We start from the raw sequence: 26,338 nt of genomic DNA on the forward strand, positions 1-26,338 counted from the left end.
ATTATAAGACGCAGGATATTTGTTTTGTAAACATAGGCCTGGAACATGCAGATAAAAGTTAAGACGATAGCTGGAAGAGATTTGGAGCTTAATGTCGACCCTGAAGAAACCGTCCTAGACCTGAAGCTGAAGATAGAAAGCATTGAGCTGATACCAGCAGAACAGCAAAGACTTGTAAGCAATGGAAGAATACTGATGAAAGAAAAAGACACGCTTTCTAGCCTAAACATAGTTTCTGGAAATGTTGTCCACATGGTGTTAGCCCTGAGGGGGGGATAGGATGCATATCGCTCTTCACAGTACTATAACAAGGCTCCGGATGCATAAACCTAAGTTTAACCAGACGAAGATTTATATAATAAAGTTGACTTGCAATAAAGAAGGCTTCTAGCAAAATCTTGGTGCAAGAGGGATTTGAACCCCCGCCTCAATGAGACTGGAGCCTAATTCCAGCGCCTTAGACCACTCGGCCATTGCACCTCTCCGTTACCCCAACAACGGGCAACTTGCGAACTACGTAACTTCCTATCTGCGGAGACATGACATTGCATTTCATAGAATGCCCTGTGCCATGACAGAGACAGCAGAAAATGCCTTGTGGATTTCCAAATTAGATTTGGAACAAGAACCTACAAATGGGGTATACTTCTCTCTTGACATTATGAGATGTAAGATATGTTTTGAGATTTTTTATGTGAAGTACCATGAGGATCATCCGTGTTTTTCGAAAGATATAGATAGCCAATGCAATCAAAAGATAGAAACAATTTCCTCTATGGAAAAAAGAGATGCAAATCAAAGTCTGGAAGAGGACCAGAAGGGCCTGACTGAACACATACGGAGGCATGCCTATCTTGAAGAAGCCCTTAATATAAAGCCTGTGGTCAACAAGATTTGGAGGTTTCCACACATATTGTTACTTGAAGAAAGAAAATACCTGTGGAAGTGGATGCATGAAAAGAAAGAAAATTGAAATCCTAATGCATCAAAAAAGCGGTGGGGTGTAGCCCATTATGGACAAAGCATTAGGCCAGCTGTCGGAGACATTAAGGCATCCGAGCGACTTGCAAACAAAACTTGAAAGCGTGGAGAGGTCCACGAGAGAGGCTTATGAAAACCATGACCAGAACCTTACGGAAATGATATCGAAGTGCTACTCGAGCATACTGAACATATCAAAGAGGATATATGGGCTAGAGGAGCACCTTAAGGACTTTGTCGAGAGTAAGGACAGGAATGTAAGGGTTCTGAAGGACTTTTTTTCTCTTGTGAAGGACTATAGATCTGTGAAGATGGTATGTTTAGCACATTCAAACCTATGCAAGGTGATTGAATTTTCAGATAGGTTGAAAGGAATAGAAGACTCTGTTGTGTCTGAAGACATTGTTGCATATCACACCAAAGTGTATGATGCGGAGGACTTTGGGTGCCAATTAGACATGTACAATTCTGACATATCCCACGACGACTATATTGAGATCAACAAGGCGCTGAACACGATTGAAAAGAACTCACTAGACTTCACTGCAAAGCTCCTCGAAATTTGTGAGGAGTTTATTGAGAACCATGAAGCCATGAGCAAGGTGGTCCAGATAGTTGAAAAGGAGGAGTCTCGGGATGAATTGACGAGAAAGGTCCAGGAAGGCGAAAAGAGTGACGATCCGGTGCTCAAGGAGCTCCATCGAATGTATAGGATGTATGCCTCTAGAAAGCCGAAGATGCTAAAGGATAAGGTGATTAAGTCCATCGAAGTGTCGGTCAAAAACAAGTTCGACAAGCTAAGAGATGAGGAAATATTTGTGAACAAGATGGACTTTGTGTTGAATGATTTAGCTTTTATCAAAGAGAACATAAGATTTAGCTTCTACTCGTTCGATAACATTCTGATGCTATACCACGATAATCTGAGGCTATTTCTTGATGAGAATACAGAGAGATTGGATGCCGGTGAAATACTAGCCATTGTCGAGTATGTCGGTAACTACTACGACACCATCGAGTCTAAGTTTAATAAGATAGCTGATGCACTAGGAAAAAGGCTTCTGAGCAACGAGACCGAGCTACTGGAGAAGTATACCAAGACAGCCCAGGACAAGCTGAAGGAATGGATTATGAACATTAACAGAATTGAGGTTGAAAAGTTCTATGCTAGGAACGAAGAGCTCTCGAGGGATGAAGAAGACAAGCTTATAAGCCCTGGGTTTGTTAGTCTTCTCCAAATAATTAGGATGCAGCTGGAGCCCATTGCATTCAACAAGAGGATCTTTGCTCACATAACAAGGACGATTACAAAATACTGCGAGGTGTTCAAACAGAATCTTGTTGAGGCCATGAGTAAGGATTTCAAGCCATCTTGCGAGATGAATAGCAAGGCAGGATACGAGGACTTTTGCATCATGTTTGGAAACAGCGGCCTCAAAATAGCCCAGTACATTACATCCCTGCCATCGTATCACAACGATGAAGTCAAAGAGCTGGGAGATATATTCATAGACATTTTGAAGGCCTCAAACACATTTCTATCTGAGTTCATCATATATGCATGCCAGCCTGCAATAGATAAGATATTCACCGAAGAGTGGTGTAGCGGAAACGTCACAAAGGTTGTGATTCTGACCTTGCAGGACTTTCTTTCTGACTACCAAAACACGATGAGCGAATACTCCTTCATCACATTTATCCATGAGCTTTCGACATCTGTAGTATTGGCCTATATGAAGCAATTAGGGAGAAAGCGGGCAACTGTGGCCTCGGAATGCAGCAAGATCCTGAAGTCTGACCATACAAAGTTGTGTGAGCTACTCAGCAGTTATGGAGATAAGGAAGATGTGAAGACCTGCCTTTCTCCCATTCTCAAGATCATTCCTCTAATGGAAACAAGAAACGACGATCTTTTCATTGTGGAGGTGAAGTCTTTGAAGCTCATATATCCTGACATGAGGAAGAGTTTCATCAAGACGATCATAAAGAAGAGACAGGACCTTACCGAGGATCAGAAGAAGGTATTTACAGACAGACTCAAGGAGTGCTTTGCTGACGAGGCAAGCAGGGAAAAGACAATCTTCTCTCGATTGCTCAATCTGTAAACAAGCAGAGAGAACTAAAGCGAACTGCATTTTATTTCTTTTCCTTATAAAGGTACTTCTTTAAAAAATTTCCTATTATTGTGTTTGGAGATGCTTTTCCTCTAACAAACAGGACCTCATCGTTCGCACTTAGGCTCAAGAAAAAACAAAACGGTGTTGTCCATACCAGTGCAAAGTAGAGTACAATCTCCGCTCCGTATATAGCAGGTTTGGAGAATATTAGCCTTATAACAAGGAAATGATTGAGAAGTGAAGCAATCGTCCCGTATATGAAGTATGGGTTATCCATCTTTACAAGAGGATATATATCCAGAAGGCAATAGAATGCATACTGTATCGACAGGCTAAAAAGAATTTGAAAGATGGAAACGCCCCTCATTAAAAGAATAATATGAAGTCCTGCCGATATCTGTATTATTGATTCTATGTGCTTCTTTGCAGCATATGCCTTATCCTCAATGTAATCTATGGCCTTTACAATGCCTATCCCAAGCCCTATAAGACCTCCTACTGACCCCAGAATCAGGATTAAACTTTTCAGAAAGACCGAGAGCATTTGATGGGGATGTTTTTCTAGGAATATAAGAATTACAAGCTTTCATGTGATACAAAACGAATCCAATTGAAGCCACATGAAACATTACGTGATGCATGCTTCAAAACAATCACCCAGGCAATCCTTAGATTCTACTAGAGATCTTAGATAAGAGATTAGAATCTTAGAAAACAAAATACTTGTTTAATCATATGACACTAAAAGTTAGCAGATGAGTTCCTCCCAATGAATATCGCATTCTCAATGGCCTTCTTGTCCTCTTGGCTTTCAATCCAGGGGCTGTATTCATTAGAGTTCTCTGGTGATTCCATTATTTTCATCTGATTCTCAAGAATGCTCCTTAAGAACCGATCAAACTCCTTTATAGAGTTTCTTTCAACGGTGTTCCTCAATCGCTCTACAGCGCCAATGCTCACACACATGTCCACTTCAATAACCAGCTTGATACAGCTGTCTTCAAGTTCTGTAGGCGTTACTGTTTCAATTGTGGTATAGAACATTTTCTTTTTCCCCTCTGACAGATAGTAAAGGAGTATATATGCTTTTATAAAGGCACTGTTCTTTGTAGATGGATTATAGGAAACATAGGGCCCAAAATACATTTCCACTGCTTTTGTGTTTCCTTTCTTTATTTCGCTAAGGCAAAGGGACTCCACTTCACTCAATTGTTTATTCATCTGCAAGGCTTAAAAACCAAGGTCTTTATTTCTAATAGAGCTGGGGCTTGAAGAACACCCCCTAGGAAAGCCTACTGGCAAATCAATGCGTAATAGAACCGTAGCCACCGCAGGATGCCAGTGACATTGGCGCAATAGGTAGCGCGCTGGTCTCATAATCCAGAGGTTGCGAGTTCGAGTCTCGCATGTCGCATTTTGCCAAACAATCAAAACCCACAACTTTATTAAATCCAGTATCGACACTACCCTGTCCTGAATGTGTCTCCCTCTTTAGCTATGAACCTCTTTCGCAATAGAAGGTCAACAAATATACTTATCTTCTCCCTCGATACTCCAGAAACCTCTTTGTAGATTTCCTCTATCGTGACATTGGACCCTCGGGAAATAGCTTCATATACCAGAAATAGGCCTTTTTCATTTCGAAACAGGGGGGGAAGCATGTCTGGGTTGAATGGAAGTATATCTTCAGAGGACTCCGACTCTTCATAGGGCTTGAAGGCTCTTTCCTCTGCTATCCTAACAAAGCTTGAGGATTCGTTTTCAACATTACTGGTATGAAACCTTGCGGAAAGGTCTCCCAGAAACGTCTTATTCAGCATCTCCGATGATGTGCTATCAACAAATGGATTTCTTGGGGACGAAAACTTCATTGACTCGGGACTTCCCTCTGTAACACATATGTTTTGAAAACTCGGGTCTTCTCCTATCTCTTGGCCGGCCTCAGAGTACGGCACTTCACTTTCTATACTGTCCTCAGACTCGACAGAAAAAAACTTCATCCATGGCTCTAGGTCCTTGCCGATCTTACGCCTATCCCTGCCTATTCTTTCGACAAACTCCCTGATGTTTTTCAGTGTTCTATTGATAGAGGAAAACGTGGTATCTATCTCTTCTACTGTATGGATTATCTCCTCTTCAATTTCGATCATCAGGGTGCAAGCAGCAGAAAAGAAATTAGTGCTAAGCGCTGCATCCCTTCTAACCTTGAGATTCTTCCAGCAAATGATACCAATGTTTCAGCAAGGGCCAGGTTCTAATAGATTCTAAATTCCAAACTGTTTTGCTGCTTTCCAATTGTTCCTCAAAATATAGGAAACAAGTGGCACAAGCTTCACAACTTATCTGATTTTTTGCATAAATTTCTCTGGAAATAATTTCGGAATGGACAAGCTTCACTCGTTCTTTGGCAGGAAAATGTCTAGGGAAGCTGACAAGATACTCCTTGGAGTAGGGAGGGAGAAAGACGAAGAGCTTGGCCTGAAAATGCATATCGAAAACTCGGAAATAGATGTAAATTCCCTTTCTGTCTCTGCATTCTGTTACGAGTTCGGGATTGGAACCACTGTCGATATGAAGAAGGCTGAGATGAGATACACAAAGGCAGCATTAAGCGACAATGGGCTTGCACTGATCAGACTAGCATTCATAAGGAAATTTGGGAGGCCCACAGCAATAATAGATAGGCAAGAGGCTGAAAAGCACATTGATAAATTAAAACGCCTCGGAAGAAGAAGTTTAGACTGGCTTCTTTATGCAAATAAGCATGGGAACCTTTATGCTAAGTATTGTTTGGGAGTATGCTATCAGGAAGGATACGGAGTCCCTGTAGACCCTTTGCTGGCTGTGAAGTACTATAGCGAGGGCGCCTATGAGGGAAATGTTTGTTCAATTGGGATACTTGGGTACTGCTTCCTGAAAGGATTTGGAGTTGAAAAAAACGAAGAGATAGCTGTTGAACTGTTTAGATATGCATCTGAAAAAAAGGACTCAACTGCACTTTACAACATAGGCTTCTGCTATGAGGAAGGAAGAGGTGTGGAGAGAAACCTCATTAAGGCATTTGAGATGTATAAACTGTCTTCAAAGATGGAGAATTCGTATGCTCAGAATGCTTTGGGAAACTGCTATGAGGAAGGAAAGGGTGTGGACAGAGATTTCCAAAAGGCCTTTGAGTTCTATAAAAAGAGCGCTTTGCAGGGATACCCGTCGGGCCAATGCAACCTTGCATTTTGCTATCAGAAAGGAATTGGAACCAAAAAATGTTTACAAAAGGCTTTTGAATGGTACAAAAGAGCAGCCATGCAAGGGCTCAGCAGGGCGAAGCATAACATCGGATATTGCTACCAAAACGGACTGGGGACTTCTCGTTGCATGTCAAAAGCTATTTATTGGTATAAACAGTCTGCGTCCGAAAACAATAAGCACTCAATACATGCATTGGGCGTCTGTTATCAGCATGGGTATGGGGTGCCCAAGGATGAGGAGCTAGCAGTAAGATACTTCAACGAAGGTGCGAAGGCCGGCTTTGATGAAGCGATTATAAGTCTTGCATTATGCTACAGGTCTGGGACAGGTGTCAGAATATCTCCAGAGAAATCCTTCTCACTCATGAAGAGGGCAGCAGAGATGAACAACTCCTCTGCTCAAAATACTTTAGGATACTATTATGAAGAAGGATTTGGAACATCCAGAAACATAAAGGAGGCAGTAAGGTGGTACGAGACGAGTGCTAAGCAAGACAATTCATGGGCACTATTCAACCTAAGCAGCCTATACTTTAACGGGGCCCACGGCCCGCCTGATGAGAAGCTTGGAGTGAAGCTGCTATCTAGATCGAGAGACCTGGGAAATCCCAGAGCTGCAAATACTCTAGGATATTGCTTTGAGAAGGGAATTGGGGTTGAGAAGAATCCAAAGCTTGCCTTTGAGCACTACACCCAAGCACTGATGAATGGATATTCGAAGGCGGGATATAATCTTGGAAGGTGCTACGAAAATGGCATTGGAACTGGGATAGATATAGACAAGGCTTTGTATTACTTCTATAGGGCATCATCTGCCGGGGAGGAAGCCTCTCTTCAAAGGCTCAAGAAGATACTTTCTTCTTTAATCGAGCCGAATCATATGACAATTCCACCTTGTGCATGACATTAAAAACACATAGATTTATTTGAATTTATTTTTACGGTTGTGCCATAGGTTAGCCCTATTTCTGAGCCTGGTGGGTATAAACCTGATGTCGTTTCCTCTTGCATACTCGATATATACAGACTTTCCTCCTACATCATAGTACTTTCCGGATATGTGCTCTATGTTTGCATCGTCGTCAAATGATATGAAGGCATAATTCTTGAGTATCTTGATGTTTTTTACGGGCGCGATCTCGCGGAAAGCCTCTTCTAGAGCCTGCTTCGTCGTTGTTCCTGCTACAAATAGCTCATTGCTCCTAGCTGGAATTTTTGGATGTGTCATAAACCTCGATATGCCTTCTATCCTTGGAGAGGTTGTCCTTCTTCTCTGTGGAACATAGGGTACCGTAGGCGAAAGATGCTTGTCAAAAGGTGCTTGCAAGGCTGTATCTTTCATCTTCCAGAGGATTTTTAAAGACTCGTTTATTTTATGTGAAAAAATTGCCTTAAGGAGTCTTAGAAAGCAATGTTGTTCGTAATCTTCTGGTATTGATCATACATCCAAGTCCTGAACTTCTGTGATGACTCTGCTATCAGCGATAGCACAAATCTCCTTGCATTTTTGTCAGACAACTCTAGCCTGAATCTCAGAACAAAGTTTTCCACCGCATTTTTCTTGTAGCAGGGAAGCTTGCTGTCTGCAAAGGAGTCCATCATCATAACAAGATCCTTGCTCCGTCTCCTCAAGGCCAGAAATCCCTTGACCATCAAATCTTGGTAGATCTTAAATCCCTTTCCAGACACGCCTCCAAGAAGCTCTTCAATCTCTTTTGTCAATTTCAAAGGTGCCTCTATGTTGAGATTTCCCGGTGACATCTCTAGCATATACCCGAAGTCTATGTGTATCATCCTTCCCCGGTCATCTATCATTATATTTCCATTGTGCCTGTCCTTAATGTTAAGAAAATATACAACTAGCGAGTATCCTGCAAGGCTGGAGGCAAAATTACAGATTGCAGTGAGATACCCTTCGCTTTCCTTGAATCCAAACTTGTATTCGAAATATTCAGATAAATTGTTGATATTTTCTTTTCCTATCTGGTCTCTTGACTTTGAATTCGGGATCACTTCTATAATTCCAGTTCCTGAGGATGTAGCCATAACCCGGTATGGATATAGGAATATGTCCAGGTTCGCCTGCTTGAATATCGACTCGAACATCGAAATTATCTGAAGGGCCAGCATATCCTGTCTACAATCATCTCCAGACTTGAAAATTAGTTGCTTAATGCTTATTTGGCCATTTGGGTCCTGAACCCTGAAAGAAGCCATGAAGGGAACCTTAGCATGGCTCTGGAGGGCTCTTGTAGATCCGGTCATAATCTCGACAATTTTGAGCTCAGGATAGAACGGAACATAAACACCCGAATGCAGCTTGATCCTCGAGAGGTGATCGTTTATACGCCTTCTCTTTTCATCCTTCGAGGACTTAAGATATGGAATGAGCTCAGAGGAGATCCTGGTGAGACTGTCTATAAACTCTTCTTCTATAAGAAATACACTTCTGATTTCTTCTGGCATTTCTTCCATAATCTCTTCTATACATCGTATGAATGTGCTATAGCACTCGTCCTTGTCTGTTTTCCCGTCTGCGTACAAATTTGCCTTCAGATTCCAAATTAGCTGGTGCGCAACATATTTATCCTTTGCCAGATCTTTTAGTGCTGAAAATGCCATTTCAAACACCCTTTTGTGTCTCAACATCTGAACAAGCTGCGGAACATAAAACTGCATCTCATCCTTGAAGTCTTTAAGCTTCTCAAAGGCCTTTGATACAAGAGACGCATCATCTATTCTTCTGATTATTGTGAGGCAGTCGATGATTCCAAGTGCTTCCATGTTGAAAAAGTAGGACCTGTAAGATGGAATTGAAGATCTCTCTAGGAATCTCTGCACCATCTTTTGCTTGAATGTATTTTGTATGTGTATAAGGTCAGTCGTGTCAAACCTGGAGATTAACTGGGCTCTTTCCGGAAATGAAAGATCTTCGCCACTTGAGAAATTAGAAACTGCAAAGTGGAGTGCTCTGAAGAAAAATCTGTAAAATCCATTTGTTTCCAATGACAGTTTATAGCATATGGCTGGATCGGTTTTGAAGTCTAACCCTCTATGGAGTGCGTGCTTTAGGAATTCCTCAGAGTCGTTTTCCCTTATCGATAGAATGTTGTAGGCCTTTAGAAGGATATAAAGGTCTTCGTATTCAAACATATTCCTGAGCCTTAGCTTTAGAAGGTCTAAAACCATTCTTATTGTTGAGCTTTGGCTTCTTCGTGTGTATATTACATCAATAAGCCATGAGACAGATTTCTCTCTTTTTCTGATGTTCTCGTCTAATATTTCCATCCGTACGTCACGCGATACCGAATGCATAGGTGATGAGCTGTGGAGCGAAATGTTTCCTGTTGAGCTTTCCAAGCTCACGACACTATCATTCATACCTGTATGGATGATGCTATACATGTTATGCGACTTCTCCTCTCTATGCCTTGATATGTCTTCTTTTTCTCTAAGAGAACGATAGTCTGTGCCGCTTGCTCTGCATTGCCCGTGTATAGACGACATCGAGGCTACTTCGCTTGTGCTTTCCGAAGCGTTCCATCCATGATCAACCATAAATATGTCTGGAAACTCCTCCACAACGCCCATCCTAGACAGCGTCTGATTGTATAGCTCGTTGAATGACTTGAAATGTCCTTTTGGAAACTCTCCATCAAAAAAAGAGATGTCTGCCAGGCATAACACTACATAGTTGTAGAAGTTCGGTGCACATCTAATTTTTGCCAATATTCCTTTGTACAGTTTCCGGTATGAATCAATAACGTCGTCACTCAAAAACCTTTTGGTACTGAGAAGTACAAAAAGCTCCTGAAATCTTTGATGAATTTCCTTCATGAATACTATCTTGTCCTCCTTTTCAAGAATCTTTCTCAGAATAATCTCGACCATCACTAGCGTCGTCTCTACCGTCTTTGACTCGAGTGCTATGGTCAGAAGTGCATTTACATATGAAAGTGTAAAATCGTGAGACCTGCTAATGTAGTTAGTGTGGATAAGCTCTATAACAGAGATCAACCCATCTCTGGACATTCTTATTCCATCCTCGTCCTGTATGTATTCCAGTATTCCTGTGTAATTGAAGTTATGCAACTTCTTCGATTCGCAATAATACACAATGCCAAGAAACACAAGCATTCGTGGCTCTACATTTACAAGATTCAGCCTCGATGCTAAGTGGTTCAGGTATCCGACATTATAGTAAATGCTCGATGATATCCCAACTAGCGCCGGTGTCTTGAGAAGAAACAGGCCCACATGCTCAATTGCTTCATTTTCAAAGAGAAAGGAGTATATCTCGTATAAAGCATAAAGGACCTCTCGTTTCGCCGGGATATACGGAACAAGAGGAAGAACACCAATGAGTTCCTTGTGCTTTGTGCTCAGGAAAAACTTGAGGAAATCAGAAATAAGCCTATCCACGTGGGCCCTATCATGCTTTTCTTGGCGGACCTTGTTGAATAGAATAGAATAGAACCTTTTCACAAATCCAAAGCTAGAAATTTCGTGAAGACTATGGAGGGGAAAGTCAATTCCATTGATGAGAATGAAGTTCGAGTAGAGATCAATGGTTTCCGGATACCCCACAATAAACTTCAGGAAAATACTGTTCATATCTCCCATGTCTCCATTTATCCGGAGCTTCGATAGGAAGTTCAAGAAGTTCCACACCAATGCACCTTTGTTCTCCGATTCTGAGTCTCGGAGGCTGTGAAAAATCTTTCTAAATGTCTCTATAACGTTCCCACTCCTATCATTTTCGCCTCTTCCGTCTTTCTCAACCATTTCTATCAAAACTCCAATAAATTCATTTCTGTACTTCATACCCAGGGAAATGAGGCAATTAGTTGTGAACACAGAGTACAGCAACTCATACAGCGCATCATCCTCGTATAGGCATATCCTTGCCATTTGAATATGTATGCTGAACATATTTCTTTCTGAAATAGGGAGACTTTCAATAATTGGAAACACTTCGCTTACTCTATTTACCACCTGCCTGGTTACTAAGGCATCAATGGCCAGGGTAGACTTAAATATAAATGTCATATCGTCTTCTAAACCCTTCATCTCTCCGAGAAAAACAAATGTCTTGTAAAAGTACTCCTTCGCAAATGCAAATATACTCCTCTTCTTTACCTCTCCTTCCTTTTTTGCCTTACTCTCAACCATCATTACAATAAGCCTCAGTGACAGAAGTAAGAAATCGAGTTTTATGTTCATTATGTCCTCTTCTTGCTTCCAAAGACCAATCTCACAAAGAAGGCTATTGGTCATTTTTCCACACAGCCTTTCTATAAATGTCTCATACTTACTCAAACACTCTCCCCTCTCAATTCTCCATATCAGAGCTTCAATAAATGCATTGATGACCCCAGTTTCAGAAAGGGTGCAGGGCTCTATGGTACCTATGTCAGAAATAACCTCTTCGCTTATGTCTGCATCATCCAAAATCTTAAGAAATATTACTATATGCATCTCATAGAGCTTACTGCTGTACCCTAAACATACACTTGAGTTTTTTACATGTGCATATGCATTCAACCCAAACCCTTCATCGTATGCCTCCATTTCAGACAGCTCTTTGATGTCTTCAATCGTTGTCTCCTTGATGAGAGGTATGTAGATCTCCTCAGAATTCCCTTTTATCATCACCTCTATCTTCATACTAAGAATGTTTGTTGGGGTCTAAGGTATTTATGGTATATGGCACGGTCACAGCTATAGCACCCACGGTCCCTGTCTCTAGTAGAAATAAGCCTCGTAACTAGGACAAAATCTGAAAGATAACAAGAATGAAAATCATATGGTTTATTATCCTTTGAAGTTAATTAGATTCTGCATCCGTACTATAGTTATAGCTCCTAGTGCTCATACTCTACATCCTCAAATCTATTCACCAAATCCTCTATCTTATGTCTTTTGGTCTTTGACATCGTCATAAGGCTTTCCTTCGAAATAACACTGTCTATTGAAGCAAAGGGCGAGGCATGTTTAGGCAGACTCCTTCCTATAGAATAGGCTTCCGCATAGAGTCTTTTCCCCTGATTTAAGCAATCAAACAAATATTGTGGCTGTACATATGTTACGTTTTCTACCATCTCATCTATCTTCTCAGATATATGGATATCTGCATTGCATGGGCTTTCAACTATACTTCCTCCACAGCTCAAGGCAATGAATCTTAGTGCTCCCTCGACTGCTTTGCTTTCAATGTAAAACTTCACTCCTTCAAATATCTTTCGCTGTTCTTTGTGAGATTCATACACCTTTTCCAATTTGTGGAGAACTAGCTTGCAGTGTGTCATAAGAAGAGGAATCGAGTACGACAGCAGAGAGATGTCAATCTTAGCAGGATCGTTACAAATACCCTTTGCCTCCCCAGACTCAGAGGATTCTTCTTCAGAAGAAGATAAAAAGTCCAGAAAGTTGGGCTCGCTCCACTCGAATTTCTTTGGCATGTCCTTTTTTTCTTCTATTATATCCTTCAGCTCTGCTCCTGGATACGGAACAAGCCAAACAACTCTTATCTTTCCTAAGGTTATCTGGTTGTAAACGCCAGACTTCGACATATAAGAACACTCAAGCAAGGACTTTCTTGCAACAAACTCTTCAAACATCTCAATGACCTCTGGTATTCCATCGTCGAGCCCAAGCATCCTCCCCAAATACAGATTGCTCAGGGTGTGGTTCAACTCATCCACAGCTTCTCCAAACCCTTTACATCTACTTTTGATCAGGTCTACATATCCATATTCTCTGTAATGGATATTTTTAATCTTGTACTCAATCCCCGTTCCCGTATATCTTTTCTTTTTGTTCTCAAGATTTCTGTTTTTGATCAGCGTTCTATAGGCGTCAGAATGGATGAGCTTGTTGGCATCAGATATTCTATAGTAAAATCCATCTCCTTGGTCTACCTTCCGGTTGTTCTTGGGGATGTAGGGATGCACTCCACACAGTGTAACAAGCTTGTCGAACTCCTTCTCCTGCAAGTCCAGATTTTTCATAACTAAGTCTTTCGAAATATATTTCTTCGGCGGCTTTATGTAGCTACTTCCCATTAGGGGGAAGGTTTTTCTATGGTATCTAGAGAAGTAGCATATGGACGGGATTCTGTAGTCCACCCTCATGGAAAGTAATATCTAGCTATAAAATGGCAAGCTTTAACCCTGGTGATGAAGGACCTGAGAACATACCTAGCAGAGAGCAAAGTGGAGCATTTGTATCAACTGTTTGAAAGGCTGGGGATAGATGAATCCCAGCTGTTAGCAAAGCTTAAGTACTCAGATTTGGAAAAAATTGGGATTGAAAATCTTATAGAGAGGAGAAAGGTTTTTGATATAATCAATGAGATAAACCAAGACATATATAGTGAGGACATAGAGATGAATGAAAACGAGTCCTTCAAGGACAGTCTTGTTTCCTCACCTTTTGGTTTCAAGGACAATTTAAAATCTGAATCGCAATCTTTCCTTGGGAGCCTTGCAGAAAAAAATGGGCTTTTGTTTGGGAGTGGAGAAACCATAAGCCAAAGACTGTCTTCATGCTCTATGCCAAGAAGAAATAGTTTTGAAAAGTCTTTGATTGGACTGGATGATCTTGATGCAGGGTATGGGAAGGCAACATTAGAATCATGTGATACAAGTCTGTCGATCTCTTTTGATGCTAGAGAGACTGGGATAAGAGAGGAAAAGATAATTGTATGTGTTAGAAAAAGGCCTTGTGGAGATCCAAATCTCGATATAGTTGGCATAGAAGGAAAGGATGTTATTGTTCACGAAGAGAGGCTCAGGGTGGATCTAAGGCCATATGTAGAGCACCACAAGTTTAGATTTGACTATTCGTTTGATTGGGACAAGAAGAATATTGACGTGTATAGGGAGTGTGTGAAAGATATTGTGAACCACGTTGCTGCTGGAGGGCTTGGAACCGTTCTAGCATATGGGCAAACGGGAACTGGAAAGACGTACACCATGCTTGAAAAGGACATTGGAATGATGTACCTGGCAATTAAGGACCTTATGGCCTTCAAGAGTTATGGAACAGTAATGTTTTGTGAAATATACATGGGACAAGTTTACGATTTATTGGACAATGGAAAAAGAATACATCTGCGGGAAGTCAACGGGGTTGTGCATCTCTCCAACTCAAAGGAAGAAAGCTTTGAGGGATATTCAGAGGTGGTTAGTATTATCGACAGGGGGATGTCTCTGAGAAAGACCGGAGTGACCGGGGCTAATTCCAAATCATCTAGATCCCATGCAGTGATCTTAGTCAACTTTTCTGGTAAGAAAGTGGAGAAGGATGGCCAGAAAGTTCATTGTGGATCTATAGTATTTGTTGACCTTGCTGGAAGTGAACGGGGATCTGATAGAAGAGAGACAGGGTCTGATGTCAAGAACGAGGGTGCAGAGATCAACAAAAGCCTTTTAGCTTTGAAAGAGTGTATCCGAGGAATGGAAAAGGATAAAAAGCACCTTCCGTTCAGGCAAAGTAAACTGACGCAAATACTCAAAAATTCTTTTGTTGGGGCATCCAGAACATGCCTTATAGCCACTATATCCTCCACGTCTGAGAATGTTGAGCATACCTTGAATACATTGAGATATGCTTCGAGGATAAAGGAAAGCGTTGTACCCAAGGAAAAGAGAAGTAGAGAGTCTCCAAATTCCAACAGGTTTACAACCAGAGGAAGGTTTTCTGATGTTATATCTAAGCAGGAACTTGAGAGAAGGCATGTTGAATCATCTGCTTTAGGTACATCTAAAGCCAAAGATTCTCTTGTGAATGAAATCAGAAGAGCATTAGTGAGAATTGAATCTAAAATTCCATCATTGAAGACACCTGAAGAGTTAGAAAATGCACTAAATCTCTGTAAAGAAATAGAGGAAAGCCTGGGATGCAAGGAAACTAAATATTAAATTTGATATTAGACACTTTAGAACGGTTTTTTCTTTAGGATGCTGTTATCAAAACATACTTTATTTTGACCTTTGGCAAGATGCAGATACCAGTCCTGTTATCAGTGGATGGGGCTGGTTGGGCCTTGCAATAAACTCAGGGTGGAACTGCACTCCAACAAAGAACTTGTGTGTCGAAAGCTCAAAGATCTTCGTGGCCTTTCCCCCGTTGCTGAACCCAACAAACTTCAGCCCGTGCGCCCTCAGATCCTTCACCTTCTCCCACACAACCTCAAACCGGTGTCTATGCCTCTCCCGGATAGTCTCCTTCCCTCCATACAGACTCTTCACAAGCCCGTCACTGAGCTCAATCATGCTTCCGCCAACACGCAGCTTCTTATCAACCACCCCGTTCTCGTCGCTGATAAACCTCACAACAAGATCCTTCCCGTTAGCCTCAAACTCCTCGGAAAACGCATCCTTCATCCCAAGCACATTCCTGCACATCTCAATCACACACAGCTGGTATCCAAGACAGATCCCAAGAAGTGGAATATCCCGCTCCCTTGCATACCGTATCGCCTTGATCTTCCCCTCAATCCCACGTGCACCAAACCCTCCAGGTATGATGATCCCGTCGCACCGAGACAGGCCAGACTCGTCGTACTCCTCGGCATTCACCCACTCTATCTCAACATCAACCCCCACACGGGCACCAGAAAACTTCAGTCCATGCACAAGAGACGTGTAGCTATCAAACTGCGGCCCATACTTCCCAACTATCCCAATCCTTACACTCCTCCCGTGCTTCACACAGAGACGCCCAAACATCTCAAGAACTCCCCGGTCGATCTTCTTATCGCAGAGCCCGAGAACCCTGTACAGAGAGTCCACAATCCCACGGGACTCAAGAAAAGAAGGCACAGCATACACAGAGTCCAGGTTCGGAAGCCCTATCACATTCGAAAGCGCAACCCAGCAGTTCTTCGATATCTTCCGGCGCGTCTCCTCAGACGCCTCCCTCACTCCTCTGCACACAATGATGTCGTGGCTCAGCCCAAACATCCTGAAGTTCCTGCACCCCATCTGGATGCTCTTTGTCTTCTGCTCCCCACTTTCCAGCTCGGTGAGGTAGTCCACAGACACAAATGCACAGTTGTCCCGCCCGACGTCATGCTGGAACTTTGCAAGTGCATCCGTGTATATCGAGGACTCGTACTCGCCCACCGTTCCCCCGAGCTCGATGATCACGACGTCTGGGACTGCAGTGTGGCCATCCTCGAAGGACTCCACGGGTGTCTCACCAACAACTTTGATTCTTCGGATCACATCATCTATCACATGAGGATTGATCTGTAGGGTCTTTCCAAAAAAGTTTCCTTCTTTTTCACTTTTTATTATATCATGTAACAGCCTTCCTCCAGATACACTGTTAATAACAGAAAGCTTTACCATACTGAATCTTTCGTAATTTCCAAAGTCCATGTCGCATTCGTGTCCGTCATCAAGAACATAGACCTCCCCGTGTTCAGAAGGCGCAAGCATTCTTGCATTGTAATTCAGGTATGGGTCTATCTTAAAGTGTGTCACTGCATATCCTCTTGACTTTAGCAGCACTCCAATGCTGCTGCCCACTATACCTTTTCCAATTCCAGAAATAACACTTCCAGAGACAATAACGTACTTCATTCTAAGGATTATTTGTAAATTAATTTATTACAAAAATATATCCATACTCTTAATTAAAATTCTAAATAAAATTTTTATTACAAATACTCATCTTAGCCTGACGTTTTACCTAGCAGAAATGCTTTATCTTCAAGATCTCTGAAGGCTAGCGAGCAAAGAGAGATAAACTCCTCATCGGAAATGCAAAGCTTGCCATTTCTGTAATCTTTAACCAAGCTCTCCTTATCCAAAGATAGAACCTGCTTGTAAGACCTAAGCTTTTCTTTGTTTCCTATCGCCTCCATAGGAAGATGGAACGATAGATCAAGAACATAATCAATTAACAAAACGATATTCTTAATAGTGCTTTTTTTCGCCATTCTTAGTCCCAAAATTCTTTCCATCAAACCTTCATCAAGTATCTCAAAAAATTGGATCTCAAATAAACTTCTATTAATTAAAGGCACAAATAATCTCATATTGTCAACAAACTCCACATGCTTCTCCTTGAAATACAGCTTGAGAGTCACCAAGGGTTCACTCAGGTCTACGCTGACTCGCGAAGACTCCTTAACAATATCAAAAAACAGCTCTTCCTTTCTTTTGGAAAGCTCGTCAGTAAGAGGATGCCCAGGATAGGTTCGGAGGAAGTGTGTTATGTCCGCAAACTCAACAAAATAGCTATATACAGATGGCTCGTGCCTCTTTGGATCAAATAGCTTTGTTATTGCCCTGTTGATGACCTTTGCTCCTTTCTCATGTCTTTTCGACTTTAGTTTTCTAAACACCTCAAAGCATCCTTGAAATCTTTTGTAACTGGCGGAAACGGATCTTGGCATCCTATCAGACGCCTCAAAGATTTCAACTGCATCCATACTTCTGGGACCCTTCGTCATCTCAATTATCTCCTTCATCACAACATCAAGCTTCCACTCAGGCACATTATGCACATAAAACTCAGTGTCCTTGAAGAAGAGGTTATTCCTTTCTACCTCTTCATCAGAAAGGCCCTTTTCCACAACCCTCTTTCTCAGATTATCTCTCAAGACTTCGAATATTGCGTGTGACATCATTTTGTACTCCAAGATTTCTTTCAGATCCATCACAGCCTTCTCACCAAGTATGCAGGCAGAGAGTTCATCACGATTTCTCTCGGATGCAAAGAACAATGACCGATCATCTTGAAAAATCTTTATGTCTACAGGAATCAAGTCCTGGATATTCTCGCACACCATCAATTTGAATGAAAGGTAGCATCTTTCTTGTATTCTGGCATACTTTGCAGAAAGCTCGAAAAGCATTTCTACATCTTTGCTTATTTCAAACCAAGCAAACCTATTCTCATGTTCATCTTCTTGTCCTTTAATTTTTCCTTCACTTTCTTGGTCTAGGTACCTGATGGTAGCTGAATGCTTGAGAAACTCTAATGACTTCTTCAGCAGCACATCCATATCTAAGATCTTAGAAAAAACCATTTCTAGGTCTTCTATAGTTCTACATTCCTTAGAATTCAAGGAAAGAACCTCGATATCCTCAAGAACACTTTGGTATTCATTGGTGGTCTTTTTTATTTCTCTTTCTAAGCTTACAGAGTCGACCCTTTTTATCTCTTCCTCTATCCGTCCCAGCTCCTTTTCCAGCTTATTTTTTTCATCTCTGAAGGATTGGTACCTTGCATAGCACTCGTCAACATCTCTGATTTCACTGAAGAGACTATCTATTCTTTCCATCAAAGGGATAAAATCTCTATTAAGATATTTATTGGGCATCCTTAGAGAAGAAAAAATGGACTTCGATGAAGATACTCTGTTTCTTGGAAATATTCCTTCCAGCTTCACGAATGAACTTCTTACGGAAATGCTAAGCACTTTTGGAGAGATTAAAGAGTTTAGGCGTGGTAGGAGTCTGGAGGGCATTAACTCGGGATGGGTATTTGTAAATTACCACGAGTCAGCATCTGCAGAGCGTCTCTACGACACTCTTTTGGGCAGAGACTTGGGACAAAGCGGAATAATTATTCTTCCTCAAAGAACGAGTCCCAGCTCGTGGGAAGGTAAGAAGAATGCACTTAAAAGAATTGAGAGCATATGTGAGAGATACAGGAAGGAGCTTGAGAAAGAGGAACGCCTGGAAAAGTTTGTTTCTAGCTACAATCTGCTGTATGGAGATGCAAATGATAGCAAGGTATTTTATGATGCATTGAAAAAATGGATAGAAGAAGAGTCAGAAATACGCAGAAGATGCAGAAGAATTGAAGAGGAATTTAAAAGAAGCATGGAGAAGAAGAGACAGGAGGAATACCATTATCTGTCTACCTATGACGATGACAGGTCGAATGACTTATTTTATATTGACAGGGCATCTTGGATTTCCACCAGAAGGAACAAATATGGCGATAAATAAACTTGAATCCATCAACCGTCACTTAAACATTTATTTGGTCACAAAATTTTGATTATGAAGGGTGGCCTGGAGTCAAGAATGTTCGATGCCCTGAAGAAGGAATTCTGTCCAGCAAGTATGGAGGTTAGAAACACTTCCTACGACCATATAGGACATAGAGAAGTGGGCATGGGGGGCTTAGAGACACACTTTCGTGTAAAAATAAAGTCCGCCATGTTTAACGGAATGGTAAGTCTTAGCAGTTTATAATTTAAGAAATTTGCAGATAGGCACAGACTTGTACACAAGACACTGGAGTTTGCTTTTCAAGAGGGGCTTCATGCTATTGAGATTGATTGCGATTCAGATAGCCAGGAGTGACTTGGCGATATACGCTTGATCTTAATTTAAAATTTAATTTGGCTTTGAATTGATCTTTCTAGATTATAATCTATACCTTTTTGGAAAAAAGAATGCAATTCCTCTGCACACTTTTCCTTAAATAACAAGGTAGTTTCCTACCCATGCTATGGCTACTATACTTTGCATCTTGCTGGTGTGCATACGTTCCTGATGTGTGTACAAGCTCTGGAACGATAGCATTACACTTTGTGGACGGCCCTGTTAAAGGCGTAACAGATAGGGTTCTTAATGCTTTAGATGAGCTTGGGGTGAAGGCCACTTTCTCGTTTACAGTAAACCAAAAGGTAGTCGGAAATGTGGGGCAACTGTACAGAAGAGCTCTTAATGAAGGGCATAGTGTGGGGCTGAGGATAGATCCAAGAATGGACGATAGCTACGGTGATGTTTCCAGAGATGCTTTAGAAGAGCATATTGATAAGGAAATAGACACAATAGATGGGCTCAGCGGGACCGAAGTAAGGTATGCGTTCGCACCTGTAAACAACGGAGAAGTTAATTCGGAGGTCTATAGTGTCCTTACTGAGAGAGGTGTTCTTCCTATAGGGTATACCTTCTGCCCATATGATTGGGATGATCCCATGGGAGAGTTTGAAGGTATGATAGAAGGATCTGATCCAAAGCATCATTCATACATCATCTTGATGCATGATGGGCAGGAGGGAGACACTTCGCGCCTTGAAAGAATGGTGAAAATAGGAGAGGAAAAAGGCTACACGTTTGTAAATATGGACGAATGCCTCAGAGGCTACAAAGGTGCTTCGGGAGAGCCCGAAATCACCCTGAGAGGAAAGGGTGTTGAAAGCTTTTCATCGTTTTTACCCTTTTTCATCCTATTATCTCGATTTCTCTAAAGTATAAATAAACATACATCTTATGAATATACTGCTTTGTTGGGCTTGGGTCAAAATACAATGATAGATAAATTAGGCATCTCCTGTTTGAAGTGATTTTATAAATGCATGATATTGGGGCTGCTGCAAGCCCGAGACAAGGCATCATGGCTATGGTAATTTATATGGGATAAATAATAGACCTTACATCTATATTTATGTGGGGCCGTATTCTTCCCTCTCGAGCTTTCTATCCATTTAAATAATCTTCATCAGATAGACTCAGATTGCGAGGAAGTATAAGACCACAGCCGGTGCAGAATTGCTTGTCCTCTTCGCTCACATCATAATATCCAGGATATGGCTGATATGAAAGATAATATTTGCCATCGCTGCTCTCCACAAATCTGTGTCCTTCATGTATAGACTGTTCAATGTCAAATCCATTCACGTGATTGAACTCAGGACTAAAGAAATACCTGTTCATCAAGAACTCCACATCAGAAACCCATCCAATGTACGGTCCTGGAGACTTCCGAGCATAGTACTTGGCCCCCTCAATCCCTAGCCAGTGAAATGCATCCCTTACCCACTCCAGAGCAAAATTGAAGTCTTCGTCTCCATCCTCTATCTCGGTGTTTTTGAGACAGTAGTTTGCAATAAGAACAAACTTGTCTAGCGCCGTAAAGAACTCTTCAATCAGATGCTTTAACTTGATTTCCTCCCTCAAGTTTTTAGTCTTCTCCTTAAAGTAAAGATCCTCCAAAGCCACAGTGTAGTCGCTTCTCCCCTCAGCGTTACACAGGAAATTTGGGTTTGGATGGTTTCTTCTATTCTTCTCGAAGGCCAGGTCTGAAACCCTCAAAACCTTAAGATTTTTGCGTGACCCTTCAGCCTCTCTGACCCGGTATACGCTTAAAAGTCCTGAGCGCTCATCGGACTCGCCGCTCTCAAAGTCACTTGATGACAAGTCCTCTTTGTTCACCTCGCAATTCATAGAGGCCTCAAATAATCCTGTTTTGGAATTGGGATGTCCAGAAGCAACGTCTTTCATTTGGGTGCTTTTGCCTTCATCCTCATCATCTATGGAAGATGATGTGCCCTTCTCCAGAATGGATGGCATCCTTGGTCTTGCTTGATCCTCATCAATATCTGCCTTTGTAAGATTTAAAGGATTCTTGGTGCTTTCCTTCCCTCTGGAGACTTCCATCAGGGGCTTCAGAAATGTTTATAGATTCATTGGACGTTGTCCCAAACGCAAGATAGTCTATGAACATTAGAGAGTCGTTCATCAATGCCAGAAGGGCATGCGCTTCTCCTACAGACTCTGATAGGGATAGCTATGAAGAGGAGTATTACAAGTGGAAGATACGTGATCTGAAAAGAAAAATAAGGGATGTAAGAAAGGAGGTGGCCAAAGCCAGAAACATAAGAGGTCTTAGAAGGTTTTAGAATTTATTGATGTCCATAAATGCTTTCACGTCCTCCTCCGTGACATTTTTCCTAGTCTCCTGATACTTTAATACAAAAGTCTGTATTATAGCAATACACTTTTCTTTCATTTCTTTACTAGTGATCTCACCCTTAATGTATCCTGATCGGTATCTCTCAAGTTCCTGGTCATCGTCCAAAAAATACTTTAGGTATTCAAACGGAACATCTACGTCGATGTTTCCTCCTCTTTCTCGGTGCTCTTCCAGAGTCTTTCCACCTCCGGAATATGCATGCACACTGATCTTCTTCCTAATCACTTCCTGGGAATCATCCAGGTATATAGAGCTGTTTGGGTCGCTGGCAGACATCTTTCTGTTTACACCCTTGAGGTCTGGAAGAAGTGATACATACATGGTTGCAGGCTTTTTCTCTCCAAGCATTTTTGCCTTGTCTCTTGCAAGCCTAAAGTATGGGTCCTGGTCAACCGCAGCAGGAACAAGGCACATAGCCCCCTCTTGAATAAACTTGAAGGAGCTTGAGAAGCAAGGTGCTATCTCCTTTGATGGAAACCCTACCTGGCCTATGCTACTTGACATGTTGAAGCCAAATATCTTCGACGCCTCGTTGAGATTGATCGTTTTCGCTACCTTTAGAACATTCTTCTCGAAGTGGTGGGAGGACTCGACATTGGAGAATATGTACGTCAACTTTGGATCAAAGCCCAGTGCAACAATGTCCTTGATGTTTTCCTTTCCATTTTCTATGGCGTCCTCAAGCCTTATATTCTTCCACAAGAACTTTTCATCATCGGTCATCTGGATCACGAGAGGTATTTTAAAGGTGTCCTGGATGTACTTGCACAGGAGAAAGGGCACTACGTGTCCAATATGCATGGCCTTGGTGCTGGGCCCTCTGCCAGTATACAGATAGAATGCCTTACCTTTGGATATCTCGTCAAGCAAAAGATTGAAGTCTCTGTGCGCAAAGACAATGCCCCTCCTGAAAAAATAATGTGCAGGCTTTCCTGCCAACTTTTCCAAGCGGTCCACCAACTCCTTTCCAAGTTTTTCGCACCCAAACTGATTGACTATCTTGTCGTAGTCAATGGCCACCGGAGTTTCGTCTGTAGACACCACCTCCACCTCCCAAGGAGTAACCTTCTGCTCGGCCATTTGAGGGATTGTTTTGTCATGTTTACATATCCCTGAAAGGCTAAATATATGCAAAAAACGACTTCCTTCTAAAAATGCCGAACGCAAATGCTTTGAGCAAGAAGCCTTCATCGAACATAATTGGAATAGATCTGGGAACTACAAATTCCTGTGTATCTGTAGTCAAGAACGGGGAGCCTGTAATAATAGAAAATCAAGAGGGAGAGCGTACAACGCCTTCTGTGGTATCCATACTGAAAGATGAAGTTCTTGTCGGTAGCCAATCGAAGAGCAAGATACTGACCCACCCCAAGAACACGGTATTTGCATCTAAGAGGTTGATAGGAAGGAAACTTGAAGACCCAGAGGTTAAGAAGTATGTGAAGGGGCTCCCGTTTGATACGACATCTCATTGTAACGGGGATGTCTGGATAAAGGTTGATGGGAAAAAGTACTCACCTGCACAGATTGGAGCGTTCATACTTTCAAAGCTCAAGAGAAGTGCAGAGTCGTTTCTGAATCACTCTGTTGTGAAGTCGGTCATAACGGTTCCTGCCTACTTCAATGATAGCCAGCGCCAGGCAACAAAGGATGCGGGAAGGATAGCAGGGCTTGATGTTGTGAGGGTCATCAATGAGCCAACAGCCGCAGCGCTTGCCTACGGGCTGGACAAGTCGGCGAGAGGGAACATTGCAGTCTATGACCTTGGAGGAGGAACCTTTGACATATCGATACTCGAGTTGAGCGACGGGGTATTCCATGTGAAGGCCACTAATGGAGACACTTTTCTTGGAGGAGAGGATCTTGACAACGAGGTTGTGAGTTTTATTGTAAAGGACTTTATGGAGAAGGAGGGGATCGACCTTGGCAGAGATGTGAATGCTTTGGCAAGAATCAAAGAGTGTGCAGAGAAGGTAAAGAAGGATTTATCTTCGTCTGTTGTCTCAAGAATTGACATACCTTACATATGCAATGTTGGAGGAGAAGCGAAGCACTTATCTAGAGAGATCACTAGAAGTGAGTTTGAGAAAATCGTTGAGAAAATTGTGAACAGGACGATTGAGCCATGCAAGAAAGCACTTGCAGATGCAGGACTGGACTCTGCGGATATTAAGCATGTGATATTGGTTGGGGGGATGACAAGAATGCCCTATGTAAGGAAAGTGGTCAAAGAGATTTTTGGGATTGAGCCTTCTACCGAGATTAACCCTGATGAAGCAGTTGCGAAGGGAGCAGCCCTTCAGGGAGGTGTCCTTGCAGGAGAAGTTGATAATGTACTTCTCTTGGATGTAGCACCGCTAAGCCTTGGAATTGAGCTTCTAGGAGGAGTGTTCAGCAAGATAATAAGAAGAAACACAACCATTCCATTTAAAGAAACACAGATATTCTCTACCTCTGAAGACAACCAGACAGATGTCGATATCAAGGTGTATCAGGGTGAAAGGGCCATGGCAGCAGACAACAAGTATTTGGGACAGATAAAGCTCAAGAACATTCCTCCCCTCCCCAGAGGAGTTCCTAAGATTGAGGTGACATTTGAGTCTGATGCTAATGGAATGTACAGAGTGACTGCACAGGACAGTGTTACAAGAACGCCTCAATCACTTGAAATAATACCATCCAGCGGATTGACGGAAAAGGAGATAGATAGAATGGTGAGAGAGGGAGAGGAGCTCAAGAATCTAGACGAGATGAAGAGAAGGAAGGCTGAGGTTACTATTTCTGTAGGGGAGCTTCTCAGAAGAGGATATAATGAGCTGAGGAAGGCCCCTGAGGACAGTTTAAGCAAGCTTAGAAAGGTGGCGAGGGGTGAAGACTTCGACCTAGAGGAAACAGAGCAGATATTATTGGATGTAAAGAAAGCAATATCCAAATGATAATCATGACATTTTCAGAAACGCTGTTCTCCTCCTAAGATACAGAATCTGAAACAAGCTGAACTGGTGTAGTGAAACATATTAATAAACTAAGAGCCCCAGAAAACAAAGACCCATGGGAATGAATTTCAACAAAGAAGTCAAGATGCTTCGAGAGATCGAGGAGAACAAAAGATGTGCAGACTGCTCTACGTCAAATCCGCCGTGGGCATCTGTGACTTACGGGATATTCATATGCTTTGACTGCGCTAGTGTTCATAGGTCTTTGGGAGTCAAGACTAGCTTTGTAAAGAGTGTGAATCTGGACATTTGGGACGAGAAGGAGTACTTGTTTATGAAACACGGATCGAATGGGAATTTTAGAAAGTTCTTGGAGCAGCATGGACTTGTTGGACGCGAGATGAATGAGATTTATAACAACAACCACATCAAGAGATATGCAGCAAATGTTAAGAGCCTTGTTGTGAAGGATATAGGAGAAGAGGCATTCAACAAGGCAAAGGCCAACACTGTTCCCAAGGAGTCCAGAGACTCGGATGGATGGATGAACAAGTCCCCTATGAATTGTGTAAATAGAAACAAAAGTCCATACGGTACACTGGGGCTTGAATCATCTGGCACAGGATCATTGCATAGCTCTATTGCATCTACCCTATCTGTTGTCGGAAGTGCGATTTTCTCGAGCGCAAAGGTCATCACTGGCAAGACCGTTGAATATGGAGGCATTGTTGTTAGCTCTACAAAGAACATGATCAAGGATAACTCTTCCTCGTTAACATCCATTTTCAAGAGAAAAGAACTAACTCCAAAGGATAACTTAAAGGTCCCAGAAAAGCAAGAGATCTGCGAAAAGTCGGGGAAATGGGACTAAAACATTAGATATCTAATAAAACTTTCAAAGATTATCCGAGGTCTTTACAACAATCCAGAGATTCTTTATGATTTATTTACAACGAGTTCTGAAAAGTATCTATAAAGGAGGAACACATAGAAGGATATCTTGCAGAACATCTCAATCTTTATCCATCTCTTCTGCTTGAAGAAATCCAAGGCACTAATTGTAGTATCCGATCCTTTTTTCTGTACTTCATAAACAAACATTAAGACAACAAGAAGTGATACATAGCTCAGGGAAAGGACTTGTGCAGCTATCATTAGTACAAGCAACTTGAATTCCACGTTTACAAGACGAAGAATCCTATCGCATGCATTATAGGATGATGCTCTTCTACTTTCTACATCTAGCACTGCTTCAATTTTATAGAGCTCTATGATACAAAGCATAGTACTCAGCAAGAGAGAGGCAAGGTTTCCTATAAACCTCATT

General features: G+C 41.9%; 21 protein-coding genes and 2 non-coding genes across 23 annotated transcripts; 11 read left to right on the top strand and 12 right to left on the bottom strand.

Annotated features, from left to right (window-relative positions):
* Nucleotides 1–45: 45 nt before the first annotated feature.
* Nucleotides 46–279, top strand: EHEL_110210 (uncharacterized protein; the record flags this gene model as incomplete). Its single annotated transcript, XM_003888229.1, has 1 exon — nt 46–279. One exon carries the CDS (start codon nt 46–48, stop codon nt 277–279), a length of 234 nt encoding a protein of 77 aa, XP_003888278.1.
* A 120-nt stretch (nt 280–399) lies between these two features.
* Nucleotides 400–480, bottom strand: EHEL_110220. Its single transcript has one exon. It is a non-coding gene; the product is annotated as a tRNA-Leu (tRNA).
* A 91-nt stretch (nt 481–571) lies between these two features.
* On the top strand, nt 572–973 carry EHEL_110230 (uncharacterized protein; the record flags this gene model as incomplete). The annotated part of the gene is made up of 1 exon (XM_003888230.1): nt 572–973. The coding sequence occupies one exon, from the start codon at nt 572–574 to the stop codon at nt 971–973; it is 402 nt and encodes a 133-aa protein (XP_003888279.1).
* A 40-nt stretch (nt 974–1,013) lies between these two features.
* EHEL_110240 (exocyst complex subunit SEC6) lies at nt 1,014–3,086 on the top strand (the record flags this gene model as incomplete). Its single annotated transcript, XM_003888231.1, has 1 exon — nt 1,014–3,086. The coding sequence occupies one exon, from the start codon at nt 1,014–1,016 to the stop codon at nt 3,084–3,086; it is 2,073 nt and encodes a 690-aa protein (XP_003888280.1).
* A 31-nt stretch (nt 3,087–3,117) lies between these two features.
* EHEL_110250 (putative transmembrane adaptor Erv26) lies at nt 3,118–3,642 on the bottom strand (the record flags this gene model as incomplete). Its single annotated transcript, XM_003888232.1, has 1 exon — nt 3,118–3,642. The coding sequence occupies one exon, from the start codon at nt 3,640–3,642 to the stop codon at nt 3,118–3,120; it is 525 nt and encodes a 174-aa protein (XP_003888281.1).
* Nucleotides 3,643–3,839: 197 nt separating this feature from the next.
* EHEL_110260 (uncharacterized protein) lies at nt 3,840–4,319 on the bottom strand (the record flags this gene model as incomplete). Its single annotated transcript, XM_003888233.1, has 1 exon — nt 3,840–4,319. The coding sequence occupies one exon, from the start codon at nt 4,317–4,319 to the stop codon at nt 3,840–3,842; it is 480 nt and encodes a 159-aa protein (XP_003888282.1).
* Nucleotides 4,320–4,439: 120 nt separating this feature from the next.
* Nucleotides 4,440–4,512, top strand: EHEL_110270. The gene has a single exon. It is a non-coding gene; the product is annotated as a tRNA-Met (tRNA).
* Nucleotides 4,513–4,561: 49 nt separating this feature from the next.
* Nucleotides 4,562–5,248, bottom strand: EHEL_110280 (uncharacterized protein; the record flags this gene model as incomplete). The annotated part of the gene is made up of 1 exon (XM_003888234.1): nt 4,562–5,248. The coding sequence occupies one exon, from the start codon at nt 5,246–5,248 to the stop codon at nt 4,562–4,564; it is 687 nt and encodes a 228-aa protein (XP_003888283.1).
* Nucleotides 5,249–5,480: 232 nt separating this feature from the next.
* On the top strand, nt 5,481–7,247 carry EHEL_110290 (Sel1 repeat domain-containing protein; the record flags this gene model as incomplete). The annotated part of the gene is made up of 1 exon (XM_003888235.1): nt 5,481–7,247. One exon carries the CDS (start codon nt 5,481–5,483, stop codon nt 7,245–7,247), a length of 1,767 nt encoding a protein of 588 aa, XP_003888284.1.
* Nucleotides 7,248–7,265: 18 nt separating this feature from the next.
* EHEL_110300 (RNP domain-containing protein) lies at nt 7,266–7,685 on the bottom strand (the record flags this gene model as incomplete). Its single annotated transcript, XM_003888236.1, has 1 exon — nt 7,266–7,685. The coding sequence occupies one exon, from the start codon at nt 7,683–7,685 to the stop codon at nt 7,266–7,268; it is 420 nt and encodes a 139-aa protein (XP_003888285.1).
* Nucleotides 7,686–7,744: 59 nt separating this feature from the next.
* EHEL_110310 (phosphoinositide 4-kinase) lies at nt 7,745–12,010 on the bottom strand (the record flags this gene model as incomplete). Its single annotated transcript, XM_003888237.1, has 1 exon — nt 7,745–12,010. One exon carries the CDS (start codon nt 12,008–12,010, stop codon nt 7,745–7,747), a length of 4,266 nt encoding a protein of 1,421 aa, XP_003888286.1.
* Nucleotides 12,011–12,207: 197 nt separating this feature from the next.
* EHEL_110320 (60S ribosomal subunit biogenesis protein) lies at nt 12,208–13,407 on the bottom strand (the record flags this gene model as incomplete). Its single annotated transcript, XM_003888238.1, has 1 exon — nt 12,208–13,407. The coding sequence occupies one exon, from the start codon at nt 13,405–13,407 to the stop codon at nt 12,208–12,210; it is 1,200 nt and encodes a 399-aa protein (XP_003888287.1).
* Nucleotides 13,408–13,521: 114 nt separating this feature from the next.
* Nucleotides 13,522–15,267, top strand: EHEL_110330 (kinesin motor domain-containing protein; the record flags this gene model as incomplete). The annotated part of the gene is made up of 1 exon (XM_003888239.1): nt 13,522–15,267. One exon carries the CDS (start codon nt 13,522–13,524, stop codon nt 15,265–15,267), a length of 1,746 nt encoding a protein of 581 aa, XP_003888288.1.
* Nucleotides 15,268–15,327: 60 nt separating this feature from the next.
* Nucleotides 15,328–16,935, bottom strand: EHEL_110340 (GATase1 CTP synthase; the record flags this gene model as incomplete). The annotated part of the gene is made up of 1 exon (XM_003888240.1): nt 15,328–16,935. One exon carries the CDS (start codon nt 16,933–16,935, stop codon nt 15,328–15,330), a length of 1,608 nt encoding a protein of 535 aa, XP_003888289.1.
* Nucleotides 16,936–17,027: 92 nt separating this feature from the next.
* On the bottom strand, nt 17,028–18,644 carry EHEL_110350 (uncharacterized protein; the record flags this gene model as incomplete). The annotated part of the gene is made up of 1 exon (XM_003888241.1): nt 17,028–18,644. One exon carries the CDS (start codon nt 18,642–18,644, stop codon nt 17,028–17,030), a length of 1,617 nt encoding a protein of 538 aa, XP_003888290.1.
* Nucleotides 18,645–18,699: 55 nt separating this feature from the next.
* On the top strand, nt 18,700–19,317 carry EHEL_110360 (RNP domain-containing protein; the record flags this gene model as incomplete). The annotated part of the gene is made up of 1 exon (XM_003888242.1): nt 18,700–19,317. The coding sequence occupies one exon, from the start codon at nt 18,700–18,702 to the stop codon at nt 19,315–19,317; it is 618 nt and encodes a 205-aa protein (XP_003888291.1).
* A 54-nt stretch (nt 19,318–19,371) lies between these two features.
* On the top strand, nt 19,372–19,677 carry EHEL_110370 (BolA-like protein; the record flags this gene model as incomplete). The annotated part of the gene is made up of 2 exons (XM_003888243.1): nt 19,372–19,545; nt 19,573–19,677. 2 exons carry the CDS (start codon nt 19,372–19,374, stop codon nt 19,675–19,677), a joined length of 279 nt encoding a protein of 92 aa, XP_003888292.1.
* Nucleotides 19,678–19,820: 143 nt separating this feature from the next.
* On the top strand, nt 19,821–20,570 carry EHEL_110380 (polysaccharide deacetylase domain-containing protein; the record flags this gene model as incomplete). Its single annotated transcript, XM_003888244.1, has 1 exon — nt 19,821–20,570. One exon carries the CDS (start codon nt 19,821–19,823, stop codon nt 20,568–20,570), a length of 750 nt encoding a protein of 249 aa, XP_003888293.1.
* A 229-nt stretch (nt 20,571–20,799) lies between these two features.
* EHEL_110390 (uncharacterized protein) lies at nt 20,800–21,759 on the bottom strand (the record flags this gene model as incomplete). The annotated part of the gene is made up of 1 exon (XM_003888245.1): nt 20,800–21,759. The coding sequence occupies one exon, from the start codon at nt 21,757–21,759 to the stop codon at nt 20,800–20,802; it is 960 nt and encodes a 319-aa protein (XP_003888294.1).
* Nucleotides 21,760–21,997: 238 nt separating this feature from the next.
* Nucleotides 21,998–23,155, bottom strand: EHEL_110400 (aminoacyl-tRNA ligase; the record flags this gene model as incomplete). The annotated part of the gene is made up of 1 exon (XM_003888246.1): nt 21,998–23,155. One exon carries the CDS (start codon nt 23,153–23,155, stop codon nt 21,998–22,000), a length of 1,158 nt encoding a protein of 385 aa, XP_003888295.1.
* A 74-nt stretch (nt 23,156–23,229) lies between these two features.
* On the top strand, nt 23,230–25,011 carry EHEL_110410 (HSP70-like protein; the record flags this gene model as incomplete). The annotated part of the gene is made up of 1 exon (XM_003888247.1): nt 23,230–25,011. The coding sequence occupies one exon, from the start codon at nt 23,230–23,232 to the stop codon at nt 25,009–25,011; it is 1,782 nt and encodes a 593-aa protein (XP_003888296.1).
* A 115-nt stretch (nt 25,012–25,126) lies between these two features.
* On the top strand, nt 25,127–25,882 carry EHEL_110420 (putative GTPase activating protein for Arf; the record flags this gene model as incomplete). Its single annotated transcript, XM_003888248.1, has 1 exon — nt 25,127–25,882. The coding sequence occupies one exon, from the start codon at nt 25,127–25,129 to the stop codon at nt 25,880–25,882; it is 756 nt and encodes a 251-aa protein (XP_003888297.1).
* A 65-nt stretch (nt 25,883–25,947) lies between these two features.
* Nucleotides 25,948–26,337, bottom strand: EHEL_110430 (uncharacterized protein; the record flags this gene model as incomplete). Its single annotated transcript, XM_003888249.1, has 1 exon — nt 25,948–26,337. One exon carries the CDS (start codon nt 26,335–26,337, stop codon nt 25,948–25,950), a length of 390 nt encoding a protein of 129 aa, XP_003888298.1.
* Nucleotide 26,338: the final 1 nt, after the last annotated feature.

The sequence above is a fragment of the Encephalitozoon hellem genome, chromosome XI, assembly GCF_000277815.2.
Source record: "Encephalitozoon hellem ATCC 50504 chromosome XI, complete sequence".
NCBI lineage: Eukaryota > Fungi > Microsporidia > Unikaryonidae > Encephalitozoon > Encephalitozoon hellem.